The 27,271-nt window shown below is 39.6% G+C and overlaps 1 protein-coding gene across 2 annotated transcripts in view; it reads right to left on the minus strand.

Annotated features, from left to right (window-relative positions):
• LOC124619795 (toll-like receptor 2) overlaps positions 1-27,271 on the minus strand; it is a 147,204-nt gene that overhangs the window by 53,703 nt on the left and 66,230 nt on the right. For both annotated transcript variants that reach the window (XM_047146389.1, XM_047146398.1), the window contains exon 6: positions 20,322-20,489. In XM_047146389.1, coding sequence (XP_047002345.1) covers positions 20,322-20,489 — 168 coding nt within the window. The remainder of the gene's footprint in view (positions 1-20,321; positions 20,490-27,271) is intronic.

Here is a 27,271-nt window from a genome sequence, read left to right on the forward strand (position 1 = left end):
CCTCGAGCATGGATGTGTGTGATGTCCTTAGGTTAGGCCGGACGGTATGGTAGAGCGGTTCTAGGCGCTACAGTCTGGAACCGCGCGACCACTACGGTCGCAGGTTCGAATCCTGCTTCGGGCATGGATGTGTGTGATGTCTTTAGGTTAGTTAGGTTTAAGTAGTTCTAAGTTCCAGGGAACTGATGACTTGAGATGTTACGTCCCACAGTGATCAGAGCCATTTGAACCATTTGATATTATCGGCAGACGCATTTCGCGTACTTTCCTGTGGACCAGAATTGTGAATCATAGGATATCATCGTCGCACTGAGTCTCCCCATACACATTAACTCATTTATTTCCCTTCCGTCTGTAGCAAACATTCCCATGTCCACTGAAGCTGTAGTCGCTGTTTTATCTGTTTTGAGCCGGATCAGGCAAATTATGGACCATGTTCATCGACTACTTCCGTGTTCTTATTTTATGGAATTTTTTCATGTGGCTTCCCTATATTTGGTCGTTCTCTCCACTGCTGTTTCTTCTGTTCCTCTGGGAATATTTGTCTGCGTCTAATTTTCACTTTCTTTCGAAAACCCTCACGTTCTCAATTTTGGTTGCCATGTTTTCTCCATTTTACACGCATTCCTCACAAACATTCATTTCTTTTAGGTCGTTTGAGTTTCATTCATTACATTATTTTTTGTTCTTTTTATTGTTGAAATATAAAAATAATGCTATTTTGTCTAAAACTCATATGGTGGGACCGTTGCTGTGTAAAACTAACGTACGTTAATTTTTACAAAGAAGAAGGCAGCAACCAAACACTATTAATACTGCTATTTATTTAGGTAAATAGCGCCGTTACCGGTTTCGAACTGGCAAGTTCATCTTCAGACGGCTCTTCACATGATTTTCAATATTCACTCTACATTATTGTCCGTTTTCGATTTTTATTCTTCCACTGTGGCGAATTTTTTTTTGGTGTGTTGTTGCCGTCGAAAACTCCGCACGGCAATAACACACCAAAAATGCTTTTGCCACAGTGGAAGAATAAAAATCTAAAACAGCAATAATGTAATGTGTATCTTGAAAATCGTGTGAAGACCCGTCTGATGATGAACTTGCCAGTTCGGAACCGGTAACGGCGCTATTTACCTAAATAAATAGCAGTATTTATAGTGGCTGGTTGCTGTCTTCTTCTTTGTAAGAATTAACCTACATAAAAATAATACACGCGGTACTGGTGTAATACTATACAATATACATTTCTTTACAAATCGATGTTCGGCTGTAATGCAATTGCCAAAGTAAAAAGCCGAAATTTGGTAAACTAATAAATACGGTAAAGTATCACACCCCTTTCATTTGTCTTTTCACTAATAATTTGTAAAATATTCTACTAAGAACCAAAGGCACAATCCGTTAAAGCAATTACAATATTTTTCTGGTAGGTATGCTCCCTCTACTACCTTTATAGACTGGCGTGTTTATTCCGATGTATGTAATACTGTTTGAAAAAGGTAAGACCGCTATAGCTCTTTGCTTATAGGCCTCACCAGTTTCGCAACATTTTAGCTGCATCATCAGGCGAAATAAAATCAAGTCATCTTCTGATTGAGAAAAGAGAATGGGATGACTTAGCATTCATAGTCAGCACTGACGAAAACAGACCGTGTATGATCATCAATGGAAGTTTGTAAAATTATGCGTCTTGATCTGTTCTCGGACCGACATTGTTTAGAAAGAATTAACTTTATATCCCCTAACTCAAATAAAATATGCGTTTTGCTGTAAGTAGAATGCATGGAGTCTTATGCTGGAATAAAGCCTGATTTTTTGCGGTTATAGAGGCCGATTTTTTGCTGTACATATCCCTGGAACGTTCGTACGCAGTTTCAGTCTTTTTGACTCTGATATCATTTGCTCCTTTATTTACTCAACTAATATCAATAATCTTTTCAAGTTTCAGAGCAGCTCTTAGGAACTGTCGGATTCTGTACTTTACGTGAATTTCGCTGCTGTCAAATGACACCATACATACTTTGGAGCGTCTTTCATAACAAAGTAGTCTCTGACTGACGTCATAATGCCTTAATTTTCGGTAGTTTTCTGAAAAAATGCCCTTACGCCATAAATACCTACAGAATTTACACTGATGAGCCATTATATTACAATCGCTATTCACCCCGAGATTGAATGAAGGTTAGGGGCATTACGGGTACAGGGTACAGTAAGGAAGGTACACGTAAAAAGATGACAACTGGGTAACCATTCTATCCAGGATGCGGGCTGCATATTAAAATATCCACTGACATAAGTGAGTATGACAAAAGGGGCAGGCCGCTATGGCGAGTCACCTTGGAACGGGCATCTCGAGCACCTGAGGCTTGTCGGCTCTCCGGGTGCTCCTGTGGCGAGCATCTATGAGAAGTGTTCCAAGTACGGCGAAACCACGAGAATGCGACAAGGTGCTGGACGTCCATGCCCAATCAGACAACCGGATCAGACGGCTAGCAGCTGCCAAAGCAGGATAGGCGGTGATCTGTGGCTGACCTGACCACAAAAAATGGTTCAAATGGCTCTGTGCACTATGGGACTCAACATCTTAGGTCATAAGTCCCCTAGAACTTAGAACTACTTAAACCTAACTAACCTAAGGACATCACACACACCCATGCCCGAGGCAGGATTCGAACCTGCGACCGTAGCAGTCCCGCGGTTCCGGACTGCAGACCTGACCACAGAGTACGATTCTGGTGCAGGCACAAGAGTTCAGGATCAAATCATTTAACGTACATTGTGTATCGTGGGACTCCACCACGTAAGATCCCTACATGTTGACTGAACGACAACGTTAGTTACGACTGCAGCGGACACGTAATCACCTACGATCAACGGAAGATAGACGCCTGGTCGTCGAAACGTTTTTCTTGGTACACCATGTCAACAGACTAACAAGGTCGGCAGCGCGCATAACTTGTGAATGCAAGGCTGGAATCTCTTCGGCTTACCGTGAGCATGACGATTGGCCTTGCGTATACAGTGAGCTGACAGAAGCAATGGGGTACGTCCTAATGTGTTAGAGCTCCTTTTGCTCGGCCCAGTGCAGCAACAGCACGTAGCATGGACACGGCAAGTCACTGGAAATCCCACGCAGAAATACCGAGCAACGCTGCCTCTATAAACCGTAAATAACTGCGAAAGTGTTGCCGGTGCAAAATCTTGTGCACGAATTAAAATTCGATTATGTCCCATAAATGTTCGATGGGATTACAGTCGTGCCATCTGGATGACCAAATCATTCACTCGAACTGTCCCCAAATGTTCGTCAAACCAGTCACGAACAATTATGACCCGGTGACATGACATCGTTGTTCGTCAACATGAAGTCCACGAATAGCTACAAATGATCTCCAAATAGCCGAACATAGCCATTTCTAGTAAATGATCAGTTCAGCTGGACCAGAGGATCCAGTCCGTTCCGTGTAAACACATCGCACACCATCATCGAGCCACCACCTGCTTGCACAGTGCCTTGTTGACAACTTGGCTTCGTGGGGTCTGCGCCACACTCTCAGCAGCTCTTACCAACTGAAATCAGGACTCACCTGACCAGGCCACAGTTTTCCAGTCGTCTAGGGTCCAAAGTGATACGGTCACGAGTGCAGGAAAGGAGCTGCAGACGATGTCGTGCTGTTAGCAAAAGCACTCGCGTCGGTCGTCTTCCGCCATAGCCCACTAACAATAAATTTCGCAGCACTGTCCTACAATATACCTTCGGTCCACATACATTTCTGCGGTTATTTCAAACGGTGTTGCTGTCGGTCGTTAAGTGAAAGCCGTCGGCCACTACGTTGTCTGTGGTGAGAGGTAACGGCTGAAAGTTGGTATTCGCGACACACTCTTGACACTGTGGATCTCGGAATGTTGAATTCCTTACGATATCCGAATTGGTATGTACCATTCGTCCAACTCCAACTACCATGAATTGCGAATACATTGAAAGAAGGATCGTTTATTGTATGATTATATGATAGCGGAACGAACACTGGTAGCAGTTACTTCTGTAAAATATCTGGGAGTATGCGTGCGGAACGATTTGAAGCGGAATGATCATATAAAATTAATTGTTGGTAAGGCGGGTGCCAGGTTGAGATTCATTGGGAGAGTCCTTAGAAAATGTAGTCCATCAACAAAGGAGGTGGCTTACAAAACACTCGTTCGACCTATACTTGAGTATTGCTCATCAGTGTGGGATCCGTACCAGATCGGGTTGACGGAGGAGATAGAGAAGATCCAAAGAAGAGCGGCGCGTTTCGTCACAGGGTTATTTGGTAACCTTGATAGCGTTACGGAGATGTTTAGCAAACTCAAGTGGCAGACTCTGCAAGAGAGGCGCTCTGCATCGCGGTGTAGCTTGCTCGCCAGGTTTCGAGAGGGTGCGTTTCTGGATGAGGTATCGAATATATTGCTTCCCCCTACTTATGCCTCCCGAGGAGATCACGAATGTCAAATTAGAGAGATTCGAGCGCGTACGGAGGCTTTCAGACAGTCGTTCTTCCCGCGAACCATACGCGACTGGAACAGAAAATGGAGGTAATGACCGTGGCACGTTAAGTGCCCTCAGGCCACACACCGTTGGGTGGCTTGCGGAGTATAAATGTAGATGTAGATGTAGATGTAGACATTCTGCCTTATTTCTGTTAATTCCCGTCGTGCGGCCATAATCACGTCGGAAACCTTTCCACGTGATTCACCCGTGTACAAATGAAGCTTCGCCAATGGACTGTCCTTTTATATCTTGTGTACACGATACCACCGTCATTTGTATATGTGTGTATCGCTATCCCACGACTGTGGTCACTTCAGTGTACTTTAGGAAGCTCCAGCCAGCTAATAAGAGAGAGTAAATGCCTTGAGTTGAATCGAGGATCCTGGGAGTTGGCCGGAATCTCAGGCCATGACACCCACGGAGAGGCGAATTTTCACATCGAAAATCATTAAATTTACTCGGTGGATGCCCAGCTGGTAATGCTGCTTGGTGAGATTGTTGCTCGACTGGTGTGGTGATTGTCATGGTTACGGCTGAAAGGCGGAAATGGAAGAAGAACCGCTGCTAATGTTTGAAAGTGAGTCATTTATACTCGCTTTGCCCAGGGGTTATGGACAGAAGCCTGCTTCGGGTCACACAGATGGCTGCAGAAGTGCAATGTTGTGCCACGACAGGAAGTAACCCTTCCGGTTGATACGGTTGACCGTTGTATTGCAGAAAGCGATGCCAGAGTCACTTTTCCATTAAGGCGCAGGATTTTTTTGGTGGCCTGCCTGCGTACATCTCTGGTAGATGCTAACTCTTGTCCGCAGCTGATGTCACAACGGCAACTGAGGTAGCGGCGGTTTGCGGCAGCCTCAGAATAAGAAAGATATTCCCACTCTGAAAGTGTGGTCCCATTTATTTTCACAATTACATTTCTAAGAGACTACAACCCATCATCACAAGAAACATAGTAACCGATCTGCTTTAACATATTATTTGACTAACACAAGTTATTATGAAACATAAGTACGCAAGGCTCACATTTTTGTGTATATTCAAACTATTCGCTGTTGGTGGAACGTGCCAGACGACTGCTCAGCCTACACTGAAAGACGCAGCTAACCTTAATAAACCACTGTCAATTGTATATAACTTAATGCAAGCCAATGTGGAACAGAAATGCAAATCTCAGTGGCTAATCAGCCTCATAAAATGATCAAACAGTCTTACAATAATTCTAAGTTAACAATATGTTGAGCTAAATTTCTAATGCTGTTAGTGACTGATTTCTACAACAGCCTAAGATTTCAGCTGATGTGGTTAGTTAAAAGAGTGCTCTATCTTTCGCCATCATATCGATTCGGAACCTTGTGATAAAACAAAATTACCTTTCTCACGTAAAGTCTCGTCAGCTTTGAGTGAATATAATGAATTAGTCTGAAACAGGTAGTATAACTAAAAGTAGGAAGAAGTGGTGTGGATCAAAATAGATACTAAATAATTATTTAAGCAAACTACTCAATAAAAAACTGTGTATTTTTCACACTTAGTTCATCAAATCGCTTTCAGTGATAAAATTTTGTGTGATTACGAGGAAGAATATGTGAACATTGATGAGACACGATGTGGAAAGTAATGTGAATAGCACTGGGGAAGAGCGGATGGGAAACTAAATAGTCTGGTATCACCCAAGAATGTTACTTATGACGCTGAGGTCGTCAAGATCATCATTCTTAATGTTCCAGAAGTGTATATTGTAAGTAGGCTGTTTATGTTTTCTCTATGTAAGTAGGCTGTTTATGTTTTCTTATTGGCAACGTTACGTAGCGCTCAATATGAAAATCACTGGCTGTGCTGTGTGCAGTCTGTCGCTAGTTTGCATTGTTGTCTGCCATTGTAGTGTTGGGCAGAGGCAGCTGGCTGTGAACAGCGCGTAACGTTGCGCAGTTGGAGGTGAGCCGCCAGCAGTGGTGGATGTGGGGAGAGAGATGGCGGAGGTTTGTAATGTGTCATGAACTGATATATATATTATGACTTGTGATGATATCAAGGTAAATACATTGTTCGTTCTCTATTAATATCTTTCATTTGCTAACTATCCCTATCAGTAGTTAGTGCCTTCCATAGTTTGAATCTTTTATTTAGCTGGCAGTAGTGGCGCTCGCTGTATTGCAGTAGCTTGAGCAGCGAAGATTTTGTGAGGTAAGTGATTTGTGAAAGGTATAGTTTAATGTTAGTCAGGGCCATTCTTTTGTAGGGAATTTTGAAAGTCAGATTGCGTTGCGCTAACAAAATATTGTGTGTCAGTTTAAGGACAGTCGTGTAAGAATTGTTCAAAGGGGAAGTTTCATATGGCGACCCTGCCAGGATACGAACCTGGAATCTTCTGATTTTTTCTTGTAGTTTGTGTAATTGGTGTAGCTATTGTTTATTGGTAGCGCGTAATCATAGAGAGAATTTCCTTTGTAGTTGTAGTTTTTCATTGTTGTACAGTAAAACAGTTGTGGCATGCATGTAGATTTGCACCAAGTATTTCGCAGCTGCGCTTGCAATTAACTAGATATTATTTTCAGTGCTATGTTAATGTGTTCTCTTATTTTTGATCTTCAAATTGTGTTTTTCTGTGTTGTCGTGTGAAATACTGTGACAATAATGGCGTGTGAAAAACGTAACACTAGGCTCCAAACTAAACTGAGAAATAATAGCGATGACGAGCGTAGCTTATCAGCGCCGCCGAGTAATGAATTTACTAATGTTCAAAGTAGTAATTTGGTAACTGTGCACAGGGAAATGGAGCGGGCGTCAAACAATGGCATGGACAGTGAAACAATTAGTGAAGAGGGAAGCATTATCGATCGACCGGTCGGCAATAGCTCGCCTCAGGAAGCCGAAATGACACGACACGATCTCGCAAATACTGTTGATTCAGGTTTTGCGTCCTCACCGTTTTCTCAAATGAGTCAAGACACATTTTCCGCTTGTCAAAATGTGAATGTTGCCGGTGCAAATTCACTGCCGAAAAGCACTGAGGAACATGTTTCAGACACCAGTGCATTGTTATTACAGTTAATGCAACAAATGGGACAAAAGCTTGAAAAGTTAGACACAATGGAACAAAATCTTCAAAAGTTAGACACTACACTTGAACAAACACGTGTAGATTTAACCACTGAGTTACATAACATCGAATCGAAATGTCAAAAGGTCTGTAATGACGTAAAAACTCAAATTTGTGAGCATTTTCAACCTATTTTTTCGCGGCATGAAAATGCATTACGGAATCACGAAGCAGCCATAAAAGAACTGCAAACTATTGTTCATGAAAATCATGAGACCTTGCAAGCTAAATTTGACTCAGTTGCATCTACCGATTCGGTTACGCAACTTGCAAAAACTCAGGAAAACTTAAAGGACACAGTAGATACTCTGAAACTTGGTTCAGAAAAACACACTGAGGAAATAAGTACACTATCGGATAAAGTAGCCGAACTTTCAGATCAGTTCACTAACTTATCTACAAAGGTAGATGATGATCTGAATGACACAACACCTGTAGCCTTCACTGACACAGAAGAGTATGAACAAATTAGGAAATTCAAACAAAATCAGAATCAAATTAATACACAGTACAAAAGAGAAATCCGGGAAGTGCAAGATCAGTTGGCACAAGTAGTACAAGAATTACGTATTTCAGAGGACACTCGCGCTCCAACACGGGAAGAGGGACTTAGAAATACGGAAAAGACGCAAAATAATAACACAGGGCATTTCGGAAGTTATGAAAGAAACTGGCAATGTGCACCGAATTTCGAGATGGAACGGCCGACACGACCTAACAATGACCGATATGCGACTCGCCGACATGATGATTTTGACTATAAGCTGTTCATTACTACACGTAAATTCAAAACATTTAAGAATTCTGGCAACGACATCCATCCACAAGCATGGCTCCATCAATTCGCTCATTGTTTTCCTCCCAACTGGTCATTGGAGCACAGATTAGAATTTATGTGTGGCTATTTAGAGAATGAACCAGCTGTAAGAATGCGATCGGTCATTCACGATTGTCACAGTGAAGGAGAATTTTATCATGCCTTCCTCTCAGCATATTGGTCTCAAGCCACACAAGACCGCGTAAAACATGGCATCATAATGATGAAACATTTCGAACAATCTGAATTCTCCAGTCTTGTGAAATATTTTGAAGACATGTTGCACAAGAATCAATATCTTTCAAACCCATACAGCCCCTCAGAACTCATCCGCATTTGCTTACTCAAATTGCCAGAACATTTACGACATATTATTTTGGCAGGGCGTTGCAAAGACGACATTGAAGCATTTCAGGGACTGTTACAAGAATTAGAAATTGACACTGACAATCGCGGAACGCGAAACCAGGAACACAACAATTACAGGTCACATCCGTCGCAATTCCGCGATGAAAGAAGTAATAACTTGACACGACAAGGCTATTCTCACAACACAAATCGTGACCAAACCAGACACCACCCGTATGACAACCGTTGGCAGAGTAGTAATAACTACAGGGAAAGATCACCTCTCCGTGGTAATGACTATCACAGAGACAATAAGAGAAACAGACAATATGGGAACCAAAATAAATACTATCAAGGGAGACAGAATAACTTTAGACGCAACGGACCAGCGCGCAGTTACGATTCAGGGAGAAATTCTCCACCATGTGACCGACAAGAAAGAAACTATGGAATCTACCGACATGACGACAGACGATATGATCGTAACGACAGACCTGAATTGCATCAGAACTGGCGGGATTCAAACAGAGCAGGGCCCTCTCGTCACGGTGAATTTGTAGAAGTTAGGTCTCCAAACCCCAATAACGACGCGCGCCAACAAAGAGACAATAGGCAATGACTCACACCGCTAGCAGCCACAAAACGTTCTTATGACACTAACGACGCAGCTGCCGTAGCTAGTAATTACGTAAAAATGGAAGATATTAGGGACATCTTACTCCAAGAACACGACGTAAAACATAACAACGTTGCATATCCTGTGATTTGCATTACAGTAAATGACGTAAAATTTACGGCAGTACTTGACTCTGGCAGTCCCATTTCAGTAATCAGTGAAACAGCCTTTAGCAAATGCAACAAATCGAACGATTGCCCCACACTTCCGTTACGTAAGATTAAATTACAAGGTGCAATCTTTGGAAAAAGTGTAGATGTACGCCAACAAACCAACCTAGAATTCTTTTGTCAAAGCCACAGCTTCTCTACGAACTTCCTTATTGTTCCATTATTGTCGACGGAAATTATACTGGGAGTAGACTTTTTGAATGAATACAAAGCAATCTTAAACTTTCACGATGCTGAAATAACTTTAGAAAAAGAAGGTAAGTCAATAGCTTTGAAATTTGAAGATTGGCTCTCAAACCATGATGAGGAAATTAATCGGCTTTACGTTCTGTTAGACAACAGTTCGGAATTTTCTACGGAACTAGACACTAACAATCACTCTGCAAGTACTGACAGGGATGATATCGACGGCGCATTTGACACTAATAAGTTAATTCAGAATAAAATTCAAACAATTGAGAATTGTAATGACACTGATAGGCAGGACCTTTTTGAGATTTTACAAGCACATTCCACAGTTTTTACTCATAAAACAGGAACAATCAAGGGATTTCAATACCAATTTCGTGTTCGTGAGCATACTAAATTTTGTGTTAGACCATATGTAATTCCAGCACATTATAGGGACCGTGTTAGAACAGAAATACAATCTATGCTCGATGAGGGCATTATTGAGCCTGCAGTAAGCTCATACAACAATCCATTACATGTTGTTGAGAAGAAAAATGGATCGATCAGGCTTGTCTTCGAGACAAATCAATACGATCATTATTCCTGAAACAGACAGGCCGCAAACGTTAGAAGAACTTCTTCAAAATTTTAATGGTGTAAAAGTGTTGTCTTCCATTGATCTCAGATCCAGCTTTTATCAGATCGAACTTCATCCAGAATGTAGAAAATACACAGCTTTCCTTTGTTTCGGCGTTTGTTATCAGTTTCGGAAACTTCCTTTTGGTTTGAACATTTCTTCGGCAGCATTCATTCGTGGGTTAAATTCCATATTACCTGAGTTCTTAAAACGTCACATCACCTTGTATGTGGACGATATTCTGATAGCAGAAGCTTCATGGGAACAACATAATCGCATCCTCAACAGTTTGTTACGTATTTTTGCAGAATCTGGAATTACAGTTAACTTGGAAAAGTCTGAATTCGGTAGGACAAAGGTGAAGTTTTTGGGACATATTATTTCTTCTGAAGGGATTCAGCCGGATCCTGAAAAGTTAGAAGCAATCAGAGCCATTCCAGTTCCATCCACAAAAAGACAAGTCCGCAGTTTTCTAGGTCTCGTAAATTTTTACCGTCGTTTTCTGAATATGCAAATTCTTGTTACACCAAAACTTTGTTCTCTCACTGGAAAAAATACTATTTGGAACTGGGACGAACAAGCACAATTGGAATTCAATTCTTTGAAAGAAGCGTTACTTCACGCGCCAATCTTAGCTCATCCAGATCTGTCACAAGATTTCTGCCTTAGCACGGATTCTTCTAAAGTCGGTCTTGGTGCCCATTTATTTCAAGAAGCCATAGAAAATGACACTACCATTCAGAAAACCATTGCTTTTGCTAGCCGAGTGCTAACCAAATCTGAAAAAAATTATTCCGTTACTGAATTAGAAGCTTTAGCTATCGTTTGGGCATTTAACAAATTCCGTTTCTTTCTTTCTGGTAAGCACGTAAAAGTATACAGTGATCATCGTGCATTACAATTTCTTATGTCTTCAAAATTAAATCATGACAGGTTAAAACGTTGGGCATTGTTTCTGCAAGAATTCCGCTTCACAATAGTCTACATTCCCGGCAAGGAGAACATTGTTGCGGACGCACTGTCACGCGCACCGGCTGGGCTTGAGAAAAGTACCACAGAAGGCAACCTCGAGAAAAATTTCAGTATTCTTTACATTCAGAAAGTCGGCTTTGAAAACTTCATCACCACATCTTTAAAGGCCATTGCTCATGAACAAGATAAAGATCCGATTTGGAAAGACATCAAGAGCAAATGGCATGAAAAGACACACACACAGATTCGGCATTATTACCTGGTTAGAAACAACATACTCTTCAAACGCTGCACTGTTGATGACAAGCTATGGGTACTTTGCATTCCAGACGATTTTGTTAATGAGCTCATTTGGTACATTCATTTCAGCTACGCACATTTTGGTCCACGAAAATGTTATCATATTCTTCGAACGACTTGTTATTTTAACAATATGGAAAAGCGAATTCGAAGAGTCTTGTCTATTTGTAAACTTTGTCAAAAGGCGAAACCATCTACTGTCTCACATCGTGCTCCGTTGTTTCCTATCATTCCTTCTAAATTAAAAGAATTTGCTGCTGTTGATCTCTTGGGACCGCTTGTCAGAACATCTAATGGATTTTCGTACGTTCTAGTCGCTGTTGAACTTACTTCAAAATTTGTTTCTTTCACACCGTTACGTAAAGCCACTGGACGGTCTGTATCCAACGCCTTTGTTAAAAATTTCTTACGTGAAGTTGGACACGTTAATAAAGTCATTTCAGATAACGGACCGCAATTCAGATCTGCTGTTTGGTCACGCATGCTTCGCAGCCATAAAATCAAACCTGTTTTTATTTCATTGTACTCACCACATTGTAACCCGTCTGAACGGATTATGAAAGAAATCAATAAGCTTTGCAGACTTTATTGTCACAGAAAGCATCAGCATTGGGACAGATATTTACACTTATTTCAAAATGTGCTGAATGAAATGCCTCATGATTCCACTGCTTTACCACCTACTCTTGTACTAAAGAGTGAAGAACCACCGAACAGAATCAGAGAGCTTGTACCTTTCCCAAATACACGTAAACTTCGACACAAAGACATAATTGATTTGGCTCTTAAAAATATAAAATCTGCAGCAGACAAAAGGAGAAAACTACACGGTAAAGCAAATACAAAGAAATTGTATATTGGTCAGAAAGTTCTCATTAAAGCTCATTCATTGTCACATAAGAAGAAACACTTGAGTCACAAATTCTTTCTAGTTTACAATGGACCTTACAGAATCCGACGTATACCACATGATAATTGCGTTGAAGTTGAAACTCTGCGTACTAGGAAGAGTAAAGGTTTACACCACATTTCACATGTAAAACCGTTTATTGAAAGATAATCTGCTTTTTAACTTTGTCATTGCCATAAAACTTTTCGCTTCACATTACTAATATGCTTTGTCAGATTTAGAATCTGTTAACATGTAACAATGTTTGAAGTTAAATATCCAGTCTAGAACCTAGGGAACATTTTTAAACAGAAATTACGAATGCATTGTTATAGTGAACAGACGACACAGTGCTGTATTTGTACATTCTTGCTTGTTAGTTGCACGATTACATAACGACTATCAGGCTTATATACTTAGGACACATACTATATTGGTACTGCTAATGAGATTTTAATGCAACATTTTGGTTTACTTGAAAATACATTCTGGATTTAAAGTACTTTCTGTGAGATACCAGACGACAGAGTGATTAGTTTATGTGACAGCTACACGATTTTTATCACGACGCTACTAATGAGTGACAATTTACAATGTTGATTTTGCGGTGTTTCTGTTTTATATCTGCACAGTTTTTCTGTATTATTCCGGAAACTAAAACATGTTTTAGTAGTAACTTTTATGGTGTAGCTACAAGGAGACAGCCTTTTCTGTAGCACAACAATACGTTACAGCACAGTACTTTCTTCATCACAACAATAAGCGTAATAACTACGATATCTATACACAAAGCATTTTACTTTTGTTTATCATGAGGTAAGTACATTGACTTTAGCAGAACTTTGCTTACAGAGGACGATAACTACGACAGTTCCACAGAATTATCTTACAGCAAGACGCGCATTTAGCGCTACAGGACACGCATTTGAGTGATCAATTTTATACTTAAAACATTTATTTTTAAAGATTTTTGAATTACAAAGAAAGTTTTCCGTGATACATTTCATTCCATTGCTGTAATCTGTAACACCTGAGGGTATAATTACATTAATCCTCAGGGGGGTACACGTCTACTTTGTGTACCATGTGTGTGGCAACCACAAGGAACCCTAGCTAATATGGTATTTGCTTATACAACTTTACACATCAGTACCATATTTCTCTAACACACAAATTACACAGCTATCTGATCATTTAACTGAGAGATAAACATGTTTTTTACTACATCAGTGACAGATGTTTACGCAATTACACCGTTGGATAACTTCACACTTATGAAACTGTATTTTGTCTGTACTTTGTAAACTGTTCATATTTCTTCGGAATCATTGTGATACTATGAGAGCTTTGAATGATGTATTTGGTATGAGATCATGATTTTTAAAGTACGTTTGAGGCAGCTGACACTTTTGACATGAGCAGAGAATTTTTTTAGGCTTAGAAATTATTGGAGGAAGTTACGACGATTTTGAGATTTGACTGAGGTGTTATGATGTTATTATTACGACGACGATGTGTATTATGTTGTTGAGGAATGTTTATTATGCTACGTATTTCTCATGATGAAATATTGAAGAAGTGTCGACGAATATGTATATGTATAATGAGGTAAGGAATAATGAGTAGTGTTTAGGGACTCTGATTTATGAAAAGGATGTTGGAAACCAAGAAACGTACTTTAAGAGTTATGAAATGTGTGTGTATATTCGTGAATGTATTACAATGCAGACGAAAATTTTTTTTGGACACTGTTATATCAATAGCATTTTGTTTCTACAGATTTGTAACGCAAATTCTTGACCGGTGAAATATTTTTATATGCGACTGTCTCTGTAGCGGAAACTGCTGTCGTAAATATTTCCGTAAGAAAGTTAACGGACCACCTACACATAATGCGTCGTGGGCACCCAGCTGTGTCAGACGCCTGGAGAAAAAGCCATTAGCGCGTGCCTTTCAGAGCACAGGAAAACACCTGGAGAACAAGCCATTAGGGTGTGCCTTTCATCGCTAATGCGACACCCTCGTTACTTGAAAACATATGATTACTCGCACTTTGTGCTAATTGCTGAAATGCTTATGAATTGATGGGAAATATTCGTACATCTGCACACCTGATTATGACAAGTGTCTTTCTATGAGAGTTGAGAGCTACTGACTTACGAAATGCCACATGACTATTGAATGATGTTTTTATGCTTTGGTTTGCGTAATTGCTTATTTCACTTGATATCTGGTTTCCAGCTGTGTTGCAGCATTGCTTTTATAAAATAAAATGCATTTGCTAATGTGAACACTTTCTGTCAACAGATCTATTAAATAATTATTTTATGATCCACATTCTTTAAAAAAAAACGAGCACTTGGAAAGGAAAGAACAATAAGAAGGAACTAGTAACTGCATACATAATATTCTTTTCAAGTACATGGTAATATTTCTTTTACAATAAGTTGTTGTGGTGCACCACTTTAATTACATAGATATTAAGATGTGAATATACATTTCCCTTATCTGCATTGTTGTTTTTACTGTATTATTTTTTCTGCTTGAGCTATGTCATGTTTAGATATAAGTTATTGCATTTGCTGTTGCTGTTTGCCAGGCATAGTGCTACTAAATTTCACATTACATTACTCTGTTAAGCCAATTTTACTACTCATTGATTTTTCATGTTGCTGCACATTGGCTCATATTAGTTGTAATTTTGCATTTTATCTGTTAATTTAGATTTACTGTAGCTTGCTTTGCAATTTTCCAATTTTTTGGTCATTGCTGTTTGTGTTACTTATTTTGTGCTGCTGCATTGCCTCGTCCCTTAGTTTAGCATCTGAGCTCAGTAGATTTAAGTTAGCTTAAGAGGGGGTAGCCTCTAAGAGAATGAGTTGCGATGAATTGGAAGAAATGCATTGAGAAAACAGGTTTAGGTAGGATTTTCTTGGAAATAAATGTTGAGGTAAGAAATGTGTGAACATATAAATACAGAAAGCATGCTTAGATAGAATTTTTTTTGGTGGAAACAAAGGATGAAATAAGAAGAACGATATATGAAGTTTTGGGTTGGACTGCAGTACCAAATGTTACACTGAAAACGAACCCTGTCCTTTCCTATTGGTGTTATCCCACTATGTGTTTGTGTACCCTTGAGTATTTGTTTTCTTCCTGTCTCTGTGTACTGTTTCATAGAATTTTTTTCTCTTCTAATACTAAGCTATATTCACTATGAGGAGGAATACTGTTATCCTCAAATATAAGTTGCATTAATAATATGTTATTTTCTTTGTAAAGTTGTTTACAATTCTGTTCTGTTTCAATGTTCATGTGTGAAATTAATGTTTCGAAAACTATTCTCATTATTTTATGTATGTACTTATGTCACTATTTTTGTAACACTCATGTATATGTTTATTTCTATTCTTTTGTAAAGCCTGTACTACAAATGTTATCTGTATTGTTATGTTCTTTAATGATGTATTTTGTACCTTTGTAATTGTATTTTCATGTTGTAAATTTATAATTGTACAGACACCAGTTCTTCCAATTAAGTTACATTTCACTGCACACGTTTCTGTTGGTCATAGTATATGGACAATATGTGAGAAGTAGGGACTGATAGTGTTTGCACGTGTGTTGGTAATTCAGCAAGGGACTGGATAACAGCATTGCTGGTTCTAAGGACAATTAAAAGAAAAACTTTCTGAGTGCACAAGTGGTGGTTTATGGACTTGCTATATTCTCTGCAAGAATCTTCGATGGTGATTGTGCACCTGCACAGTCGCAACGGATGGCTGCTGGCCGTCTCTACCAGGACTACAGTGGGTCTGCACCTCTGGTGGCCCACCAATACCATTATCTCTACAAGGACTACAGTGGGTCTGCATCTATGATGACCTACCAACGCCATTATTTCTACAAGGACTGCAGTGGGTCTGCAGCTCTGGTGGCCCACCAATACCACAATCTCTACCAGGACTCCAGTGGGTCTGCTCTGTGATGACCTACCTACCAATATTCTTCAAAACTTCGAATGACTCTGCTGTGGGTTTGCTCCATTGTGGCCCATTACCTGTCAGCATGTAAAGAGTCAGCACTGTCTTTCCGTTGGAAGGACAACACTACTTCTTCAAGACTGCATGGAAATCCACTACTTCCGTGTGCATTTTCTTCTACTGCTCAGACTTTGAGAAAAACACTGCTATTTTACTGTGATGAATCAGGACTGTCTTTATGGACTGTGAGAAAATTTTAGCTTTTGACCAACATTGTATTAATAAGTGTGTGCATTTGATTTCTTTGTTATTGTAATTATGAAAAATTTTATCAAATCATTATTGGCCACTGCCCAAAAAAATTTTGTAAAATTTTTTGTGGGGAGCATGGGGGCTATGTAAGTAGGCTGTTTATGTTTTCTCTATGTAAGTAGGCTGTTTATGTTTTCTTATTGGCAACGTTACGTAGCGCTCAATATGAAAATCACTGGCTGTGCTGTGTGCAGTCTGTCGCTAGTTTGCATTGTTGTCTGCCATTGTAGTGTTGGGCAGAGGCAGCTGGCTGTGAACAGCGCGTAACGTTGCGCAGTTGGAGGTGAGCCGCCAGCAGTGGTGGATGTGGGGAGAGAGATGGCGGAGGTTTGTAATGTGTCATGAACTGATATATATATATTATGACTTGTGATGATATCAAGGTAAATACATTGTTCGTTCTCTATTAATATCTTTCATTTGCTAACTATCCCTATCAGTAGTTAGTGCCTTCCATAGTTTGAATCTTTTATTTAGCTGGCAGTAGTGGCGCTCGCTGTATTGCAGTAGCTTGAGCAGCGAAGATTTTGTGAGGTAAGTGATTTGTGAAAGGTATAGTTTAATGTTAGTCAGGGCCATTCTTTTGTAGGGAATTTTGAAAGTCAGATTGCGTTGCGCTAACAAAATATTGTGTGTCAGTTTAAGGACAGTCGTGTAAGAATTGTTCAAAGGGGAAGTTTCAATATGTACAAAATATACCTTGTGCGCAAAGAGTTAAAGTATACGATGAACCCATGGTTATGTGTCTGGTATGTTCAGGTAGCTACTGCTGATATTCTATTGTGCTAGACACGTCACACGTAAATAATGGAAAATATAACAGTATAAACACTAACTTTGCCAATAGTTTTTTACAAGTAGTTCACAAATAATCCAAAGGCCACAAATAAAAGTCTGAACAATGACGAAAGCACATTACGTAAAATAAAGAAGACACTAAGGAAGAACGAGAAACTAACCTAATAATTGAAAAGGGCATGAAAACAGTCCCTTCGAAGGAAAAGGAATGACTCAAGAAGCCTTTCAACTTTATAACGATTACATCATTAAAAATTAAATTCTAGCGGCAAATCTTGTTTATTTTTTTATTTCTTTTACGTACTGGATTTGAGTAGTAGACGACCGCTGTAGATATTAATCAGACAGTGAATATAGTGTACGTAAGAATATTGTACCCTAAAAACAAGGCTGAAAGCTCGATCTCTGTTGTGGTGAGTAGATTATATCGTCAGGAAGTTCGTCCAATGAACAATCGTTGATGTAATGTCAACTGATCATGTGAAAATCTCTTTCTTGTTCTTTGGTGTAAATACTTGGAGTACTTAATATTGTCACTTTAGAAATTATACTACACTGAAGAATTGACAGTAAAACTTTTTTATTGCAGGTAAGTCCTATATCTTACTGCTAACTTTGGAAGTGCAGCGTGTAACACTATCTTTGATATTACCTATAATGATCTTACATCTGTCCGTTTTTACTTAACGTAACTTCTGTATCACAAAACTCTGTGATGTTACGTCTATAAAGCATTTTATTCATTATTTATGATCACTTATGTAACTGTAATCAATCTGTTGTAATTCAAAAGTAATATACCGTAAAAGAACTTCTAATACTGGTTCGTGCATAGAGAAAAGCAGGTTCGTAGACATGCAAAACGTGGAAGGAAGTATATACGCAATGGAACTGAATAGGCGGGAATAGAAGAAGTGGATCTGACGGTTGAACTGCAAGCCTCCTGTGTGGCATGAACCGGCTGTTGGCTAGCGGGTAAACTGCGTGCATCTGGTGAACTGAAAGAGGCGGGAAGAGCTGCTAGATTATACAATATAGCCTCGGTTGTGGACATAATTTAACTTATTATTTGTGGCATATTTGACTGGCTCTGTGATACGGAAATCCGAAGCTAAGAAAAAATTTTCATAGTGGATTATTTTGCTGTCTTTTTTTGAATAGCAGAGAAGGCTGACATTGTCATCACCCTCGTCTCAAATTAGCATTTGAGCACTGTATATCTGCAGGGAGCATTTATGTGGTTTTTCTTTCAGCTGTAAGTTTGTATTCTGTAAACTGTGCGTTAAGCCACCATACTTTATCCTCAGTTATTTACCTGGACAGGGTCCTATCCCAGGTGATACGGTAATTTCGAGTATCTTATTTTACTTAACTGAAAAGCAACTACCTTCCTTAACAAAAGTCAAGTTCTTCAACGAGCTATTCAATGAGCCTAAGTTTTGAAACACTCCACGTAATTTTCTTAAAAGGATAGTCACAGTATCTTCAATGTACAGTTTCTAAGAGAGGATTTAAAGTATTCAGTTTAAAAAGTCCTTCTTCTTGAAATAACAGTGTTCATAATTTAATGTGTTATGTAGTTAACAGTGTTTCCAATACTGTGTTGTATCTGAAACGTTCAGCTTAAATCCGAGACCACTGGTAGACCAGCTTCTGGGTCCCCATACTGATAGTTGATCCAGATTTAAATTTCAGATTAAAGTTAAAGTACTCAATAAGTACAACTTTTACTTTTATACCTTGTGTACTGCTGGTTAAGCAAATAGCTACAACTATTCAAACCATACTACATTCAGATATCGCATGTCCCTCCTCAGCTGAATAGTATAAGGATGTGAGTATTTCTTGAGGGTACAAATAATTATCAGTACAGATGGTACAATTAATGGATTAGGTAGTTTGGAAGGTAGGAGACGAGGTACTGGCAGAATTGAAGGTGTGAGGACTGGTCGTGAGTCGTGCTCGGGTCGCTCAGTTGGTAGAGAACTTACCCACAAAAGACAGAGGTTCCGAGTTCGAGTCTCGGCCTGGCACACAGTTTTAATCTGCCAGAAAGTTCCAATTCATTATGTGTTTCAAAGGTAGTAATTTCCAATAATGAAACTGACAAAAGAACTCCTGGTAAAAATTAGTGGTGCTCCACCATTACTAATCAATTATCTGTAATGATCATTTGCTTCCTACTGTAATGTACTCCTCCTGTGTAGTTCATGTCATACCAAAGGTACATTACTTGCTAAATTGCGCTACTGTCTTCTATCTGAACAGCAAAATAGTATTTCTGTATCATGTAAAGTCAATTCTAATAGTTGACGTTTTTTTATGAAGCATGGTAGTATGTGGTACAAATTTATGTAATTAGGCTGGCGATCATTTCCTTCTTCTATATTACTAACAGGCCAGGTTCGATTCTTGTTAGTATTCTGTTATTTCCTCTCCATAGGAATACTTACAGAGACGAAAAACGATCGGATAGCTTCCCAATATACACAGTCACGATCACAAAACATTATTCATTTCACAGGAGTGACAGTATCGGAGTATTGATAATTTAGTAGTTTCCATAAGTGTTAATAGCGAAACTTAACGAACACAACTGTTCAGTAAATACCTGAAGAATCTCCAGGTTTGGCGGCATATCTGTGTGTAGCCTCTGCAGTTGATTGTGGGACACGTCAAGCCGACGAAGTTCAGTTGGAAGTTTCTGTGGGAGCTTCTGCAGTGCATTGTGGGAAGCGTCCATTACGAACAGAGTAGCTGGCAAAGTCTCTTGAAGCTCCTGTACAGAACACGGGAATTTCCATTACATACACCCAGAAGACCAATCATACTTCTAAAATCCACTCAGTGTACAGTAAAATAAATAAGTAATACATTTAGAAACTTTTATAGCAAAATATCATCTCCAAAAACATAACCAAAAACAGTGCCACCCACTGTTGGATGAAGGCCTCCTTTAGACAATTCCATACATGTTTTCTATTCTCATGTTCCGTTAAGTAATCTCTTCAGTCTTTTCTTATATCTCGGAATTCAGTGAAGATCTTCAGATGACTCTGTACCATTTCCCAACCACATCCAGGTCATTTTCGTGTCACTCACAGTATAACGTCCACTGCAGTCCAATCCCCGATACGTAAGATATATTACATACAGGCTCCCAGGTAGAGCACCAGGTAGATGCTATTTTCCTTGACTTCCGGAAGGCGTTCGATACAGTTCCGCACTGTCGTCTGATAAACAAAGTAAGAGCCTACGGATTATCAGACCAGCTGTGTGGCTGGATTGAAGAGTTTTTAGCAAACAGAACACAGCATGTTGTTATCAATGGAGAGACGTCTATAGACGTTAAAGTAACCTCTGGCGTGCCACAGGGGAGTGTTATGGGACCATTGCTTTTCACAATATATATAAATGGCCTAGTAGATAGTGTAGGAAGTTCCATGCGGCTTTTCGCGGATGATGCTGTAGTATACAGAAAAGTTGAAGCATTAGAAAATTGTAGCGAAATGCAGGAAGAACTGCAGCGGATAGGCACTTGGTGCAGGGAGTGGCAACTGACCCTTAACATAGACAAATGTAATGTATTGCGAATACATCCTTTATTGTATGATTATATGATAGCGGAACAAACACTGGTAGCAGTTACTTCTGTAAAATATCTGGGAGTATGCTCGTGGAACGATTCGAAGTGGAATGATCATATAAAATTAATTGTTGGTAAGGCGTGTACCGGGTTGAGATGCATTGGGAGAGTCCTTAGAAAATGTAGTCCATCAACAAAGGAGGTGGCTTACAAAACACTCGTTCGAGCTATACTTGAGTATTGCTCATCAGTGTGGGATCTGTACCAGATCGGGTTGACCGAGGAGATAGAGAAGATCCAAAGAATAGCGGCGCGTTTCGTCACAGGGTTATTTGGTAACCGTGATAGCATTACGGAGATGTTTAGCAAATTCAAGTGGCAGACTCTGCAAGAGAGGCGCTCTGCATCGCGGTGTAGCTTGCTCGCCAGGTTTCGAGAGGGTGCGTTTCTGGATGAGGTATCGAATATATTGCTTCTCCCTACTTATACCTCCCGAGGAGATCACGAATGTAAAATTAGAGACATTCGAGCGCGCACGGAGGCTTTCAGAGAGTCGTTCTTCCCGCGAACCATACGCGATTGTAACAGAAAAGGGAGGTAATGACAGTGGCACGTAAAGTGTCCTCCGCCACACGCCGTTGGGTGGCTTGCGGAGTATAAATGTAGATGTAGAAGATGGCAGGCCTTCTTGTTGCATACTACTCGTATTCTATACAAGAATTCTTCTATCTACATCTACATCTACATCTATATTCCGCGAGCCACCTTACGGTGTGTGGCGGAGGGTACTTATTGTACCACTATCTGATCCCCCCTTCCCTGTTCCATTCACGAATTGTGCGTGGGAAGAACGACTGCTTGTAAGTCTCCGTATTTGCTCTAATTTCTCGGATCTTTTCGTTGTGATCATTACGCGAGATATATGTGGGCGGTAGTAATATGTTGCCCATCTCTTCCCGGAATGTGCTCTCTCGTAATTTCGATAATAAACCTCTCCGTATTGCGTAACGCCTTTCTTGAAGTTCCCGCCACTGGAGCTTGTTCAGCATCTCCGTAACGCTCTCTCGCTGACTAAATGCCCCCATTTTATCAACGATGATAATGTCCTCTCTGGTAAGCCGTCAGGTATTTTATCGTTTCGCCCAAGGGGGGGTCCCTCTAACCTAAAAAACCCCCGTGTGCACGCCACACGTACTCTGCTACCCTAGTAGCTGCTTCCGGTGTGTAGTGCACGCCTGACCTGTCTAGGGGGGCCCTACAGTTCTCCACCCAATAACGGAGGTCGATGAATTTGCAACCATTATAGTCGCAGAGTCGTCTGAGCCTCTGGTTTAGACCCTCCACACGGCTCCAAACCAGAGGACCGCGATCGACTCTGGGCACTATGCTGCAGATATTAAGCTCAGCTTGCACTCCGCGTGCGATGCTGGTTGTCTTCACCAAATCAGCCAGCCGCCGGAAGGAACCAAGGATGGCCTCAGAACCCAAGCGGCAGGCGTCATTCGTTCCGACATGTGCTACTATCTGCAGCCGGTCACACCCAGTGCGTTCAATAGCTGCCGGAAGGGCCTCCTCCACATTACGGACGAGACCCCCCGGCAAGCACACCGAGTGCACACTGGCATTCTTCCCCGACCTACCCGCTATTTTCCTAAGGGGCTCCATAACCCGCCTAACGTTGGAGCTCCCTATAAATAATAGGCCCGCCCTCTGTGACTGTCGGGACCTTGCCGGAGAATCGGCCACTGGCCCAACAGGCGAGGCATCCTGTGGTGGCTCGGAAACGATGTCATCATCACTAGGAAGCACCCCGTACCTGTTGGAAAGGGGTAAGGCAGCTGCCACGCGGCCAGATCCCACCTTCGCCTTTCGGCCAGGCACGCGCGAGCCCACCACTGTCCGCCATTCACCCTGGAGTGATGGCTGACCGGTAAGATGCTCACTGCCGGAAGACGCAGCGACATCAGGGGTTCCGTGCGATTCCAAGGCCACCGAAGTAGGCATAGGTCTCACCACAGTTGCCCCAACGCCACTACGAGCCGACGCCTGCGCCTCGAGCTCGATGAGCCTAACAGACAAAGCCTCCACCTGCCCCCGAAGAGTGGCCAATTCTCCTTGCGTCCGCTCACAACAACCACAGTCCCTACACATGACTATGTTTACCCTACAAGCGAACGGTGTACTCGCCTTATTAGCAGCAGGAAATCGAAGTGCTCTCTCACTGACGGTCTAACCGACACTGAGCTGTTCTAACCAAACAAACAAAAGCCTGTACGATACGAGGGTCGATAGCAACGGCGATACTGTACACTACACTGTTATTAAAATAAAAGGTTGTGTCTAGTAGGCACTCAAACACGCAAGAAATTACAAAAATAAAATAGTAACTACCCAGATAACTGAAAAGAAGTTGTACCTGTTTGAAGCTCGCAAAAATGTGTAACAAGCGAACGGTGTACTCGCCTTATTAGCAGCAGGAAATCGAAGTGCTCTCTCACTGACGGTCTAACCGACACTGTTTAGAACCATCGCTTTGACTGTTTACTTTACTCACATCTGTATTAATTTCCTTTGTGTATCCATAACACCTGTGACTTTTAATTCTGTCCTTCATAAGTTTTATATTATGCAAATATCTTCAACTCAAAGTATAACTAACTTCTGCAGTTTTTACCAGTTTTACTAATATTTTTATTATGTTAATAAATTAATCACTGAAGTCATATCTATCTTTTTGATCTTGTACAGTTCTAAATAAAACACCTATAAATGCTAATCATCCAGAAATATTTGCAGTTCGAATAGCCACATATGTAGTTCCAAACAGTATGTTACTCAATAGCAATAAATTTCATTTTGTTATAATTTATTGGCAAAATATTAGTATTAATTTTAGCAACATCAGTTGCAGTGACTCAAGCTCATGTATTGTCTGAGACTCAAGAGTATAAAAAACGTATATTAACATCTCACTCAAATCGCCCAGTTTACCTAGCTGATTACTGAACTTCACCATTAACAGGAGAAACTGAAGAAATGATTTAGTGATGGTATTAGCTAAATAATTTCATGGATGTAATTTTAATCATTTTGTTACTGGATTCAGGATTACATTAGTTACAAGTGAGTGATGACAAGATGTAATATGGGAAGGAACATAGCAAAATTACATTCAGGATTTATTTCAGTTGCTTTATGTGGAACAATAATTTTATTTGTTGCATCCAAAATTTTCTGCTGTGTATCATTTCTTGAGCTTTCTTCAACTGTTAAATTAAGAGTATCATGACCACCAACAGGAATGCAGAATTTCTGTCCTATGCAAATTTCGGTGCTGAATACAGCCACCGTTCTGTGTCAGGAGTAACTGTAATATGGGCCCCTAATTCACTGATAGTATCTAACCACATACAAATATTTCAAGGTCTATTTTTCACAGAATTAGTTGAATTATATTTCACTATGTTACAAATATTTAATGATTGCTGATTCAGTTCATGGTTCAACATTTTTCATTCCCACAGCATCCTATGGACTACATGTTATTATTGGAATAATCTTGTCAACATGTTTACTTCAACAATCAATAAATTAGTTTTCACCAAGTATCCACTGTGGATTGGAAGTTATTAGGTGATATTAACAGTTTGCAGCTCTAGTAAGATTATTTTTGTCTATTTTAATTTACAGACATGGTAGATAATTGTTTCTTTATTGTAAATACTACATGTCATTTAAAAACCAAGAGTTTCAGTAATAAAAATGAAAAAAATTTTAGTTCTATCCACAAGAATTTTCACTAGATTTTACTAAAATGTTAAATTTCATGCAACTATTCTACCAAAAAAATTAACAACCAAGTAAAAAGATCACCATTTTCGTGTGGACTTGAGCCAAACAATTCAACATACAAACCATTTCTTCTTTGCCTCTTCTTGATTGCTGTAATTTTCTTAATTTTTCATATTGAGACTGCATTGATTTTATCAATTTTATTTATCATAAAAACATCAAATATTACAACCTGAACAGAATCAACAATACTTACCATCTTAGTTATTTTAGGAGGATTGTATTCTGAATGATTTTGTGGACCTCTTCCGTGACCAAAATAGAGGGTTTTGTTAGCTTTAGGATTTGGCTACCATTAAAAAAGTATTAATATTAATCAATCAACCATATGTTAAGTAAGAAACGAATAATTAAAGTCAGTCTCCACCCAGAAGTTTTGTAAATGTCACTCTTATTCTGTATTGATTGAAGCAGGAACGATGCATATTGCAGTTATTGTTTCTAAGCTTCCCAGAAATTCTATTGAACTGTCATATCTGGTACAGAGAATATTGCTTAGAATGAAGTAGCTGGACCTAATGTTACTTTCTAGATTATATTTTAAAACTGAAGTGTATGCTGAAAGAGAGTAGTTAGGAAATTGAAACTGCCCTTTGTAGTGGCCCCATCGACTTTAGTGAAACATCTAAGCACCATTCAGGGAAAAAATTCATAAAAATTGGGCTTAAAGGACTATTTTCCATAGTCAGGCTTGCCTATCAGGATATTCAGCAATGTATGGCTAGAAAAATATAAATAACAGAAGTACAAAGTGTGACTTGTAGTTGTCTACAAAACCTTAGTTTTGACAGTCGCTTCCATGCAGGCATTGCCTGCTCTTGCTAAATTTGTTTAAACGTCATTCACTTATTCTACATGGATAGTTTCGTAAAACCCACAAATATATTAATAAAAACACTCAGATACGTTAATTATGTAATTGTTGTTTGATATTATAGCAGCCATATTCGATAATTTCTCTAGTAGTCGCATTTTGTAGCTATAGTTAAAAAATACAACTCCGAGGTATCCCAGAATCATGATTTAGAAGACACCTACATGTGCCATTAATTAAATCAGTGCTTAAACAATGAAATTATACAGAATGTAATTAATCAAGCAAATTTCCGTAAAAACATGTAATACAAAATTCATTATACATTAACTATTCTTAACAATGTAACACAAATACTGCTAAGTGGGAACTGAGTGTATGTGTAGTGTTTGTAATGCCATATTTCTCACAGAATCTAAAGCCATTGAACTTTCAAATGTTCAATAATTTCATGAGTAATTTTATGCCTGTTAGGGGTCCAGTCAGGAGATTATGTGTACCTCTATTTACATTTTACTGTTTTGACATGAGAAAGATGTGGAGTTCATTTCGCTCCCTGCAGTACAAAAGAACTCTATATCTGATTTATCAAATTTTATGCTGTCATCTCAAAGAGGAAGTTTCATCAGCCCTTCAATAAGTTTTTTGAGGAATAGAAACCTGAATACTCTGAATACATGTCATACACACTTATAAGTCACACTCATTTATTTGCAGTAGTCCCCACTGCTGATGGTATGTCTGCAATATTTCTGTCTTTCTGTATCACTAAGCTGTGGAACTGGTAGTTTTGGTAATAGTTACATGTCATAAAGTGTGATAACAGAAAAAACCAATATATAAAACAATGAAATGTAGAAAAACTGGAATATTAACTTTGATAGACAGGAAAGCTTATAACATTCATTGAGGCCAATATAGCCAGCATCACATCTTTCAGGAGTAATGAAAAACTCTTGAATTACAAACTCATTTCTGGACACTTCAGTGCCTGATATCGGCAGACACCTATTACTGTTAACAGATTCAATGTATAAACAGTACTCACATGGAACCTTCAACTGTCGAACATTATCTAAGAAGAAAATGTAAATACTGCAAGTGAATAACTGTAATGTTTGCTTTTCTGGAGTTGAATAATCGTCCTTTGTATAAAAATTGTCTAGCAATTATTCTTAATAGAGGAACATCTGTAACACTGCAAGACTCAACACATTGTTTCACTGGATTAACACTCACGTAAGCTGGCAGTAGTGACGTATGTTTTAGTTGCATTACGTGTGATGCTTTTATAGCCTTACGAAAATGG

Source organism: Schistocerca americana, chromosome 1 (assembly GCF_021461395.2).
Source record: "Schistocerca americana isolate TAMUIC-IGC-003095 chromosome 1, iqSchAmer2.1, whole genome shotgun sequence".
Classification (NCBI taxonomy): domain Eukaryota; kingdom Metazoa; phylum Arthropoda; class Insecta; order Orthoptera; family Acrididae; genus Schistocerca; species Schistocerca americana.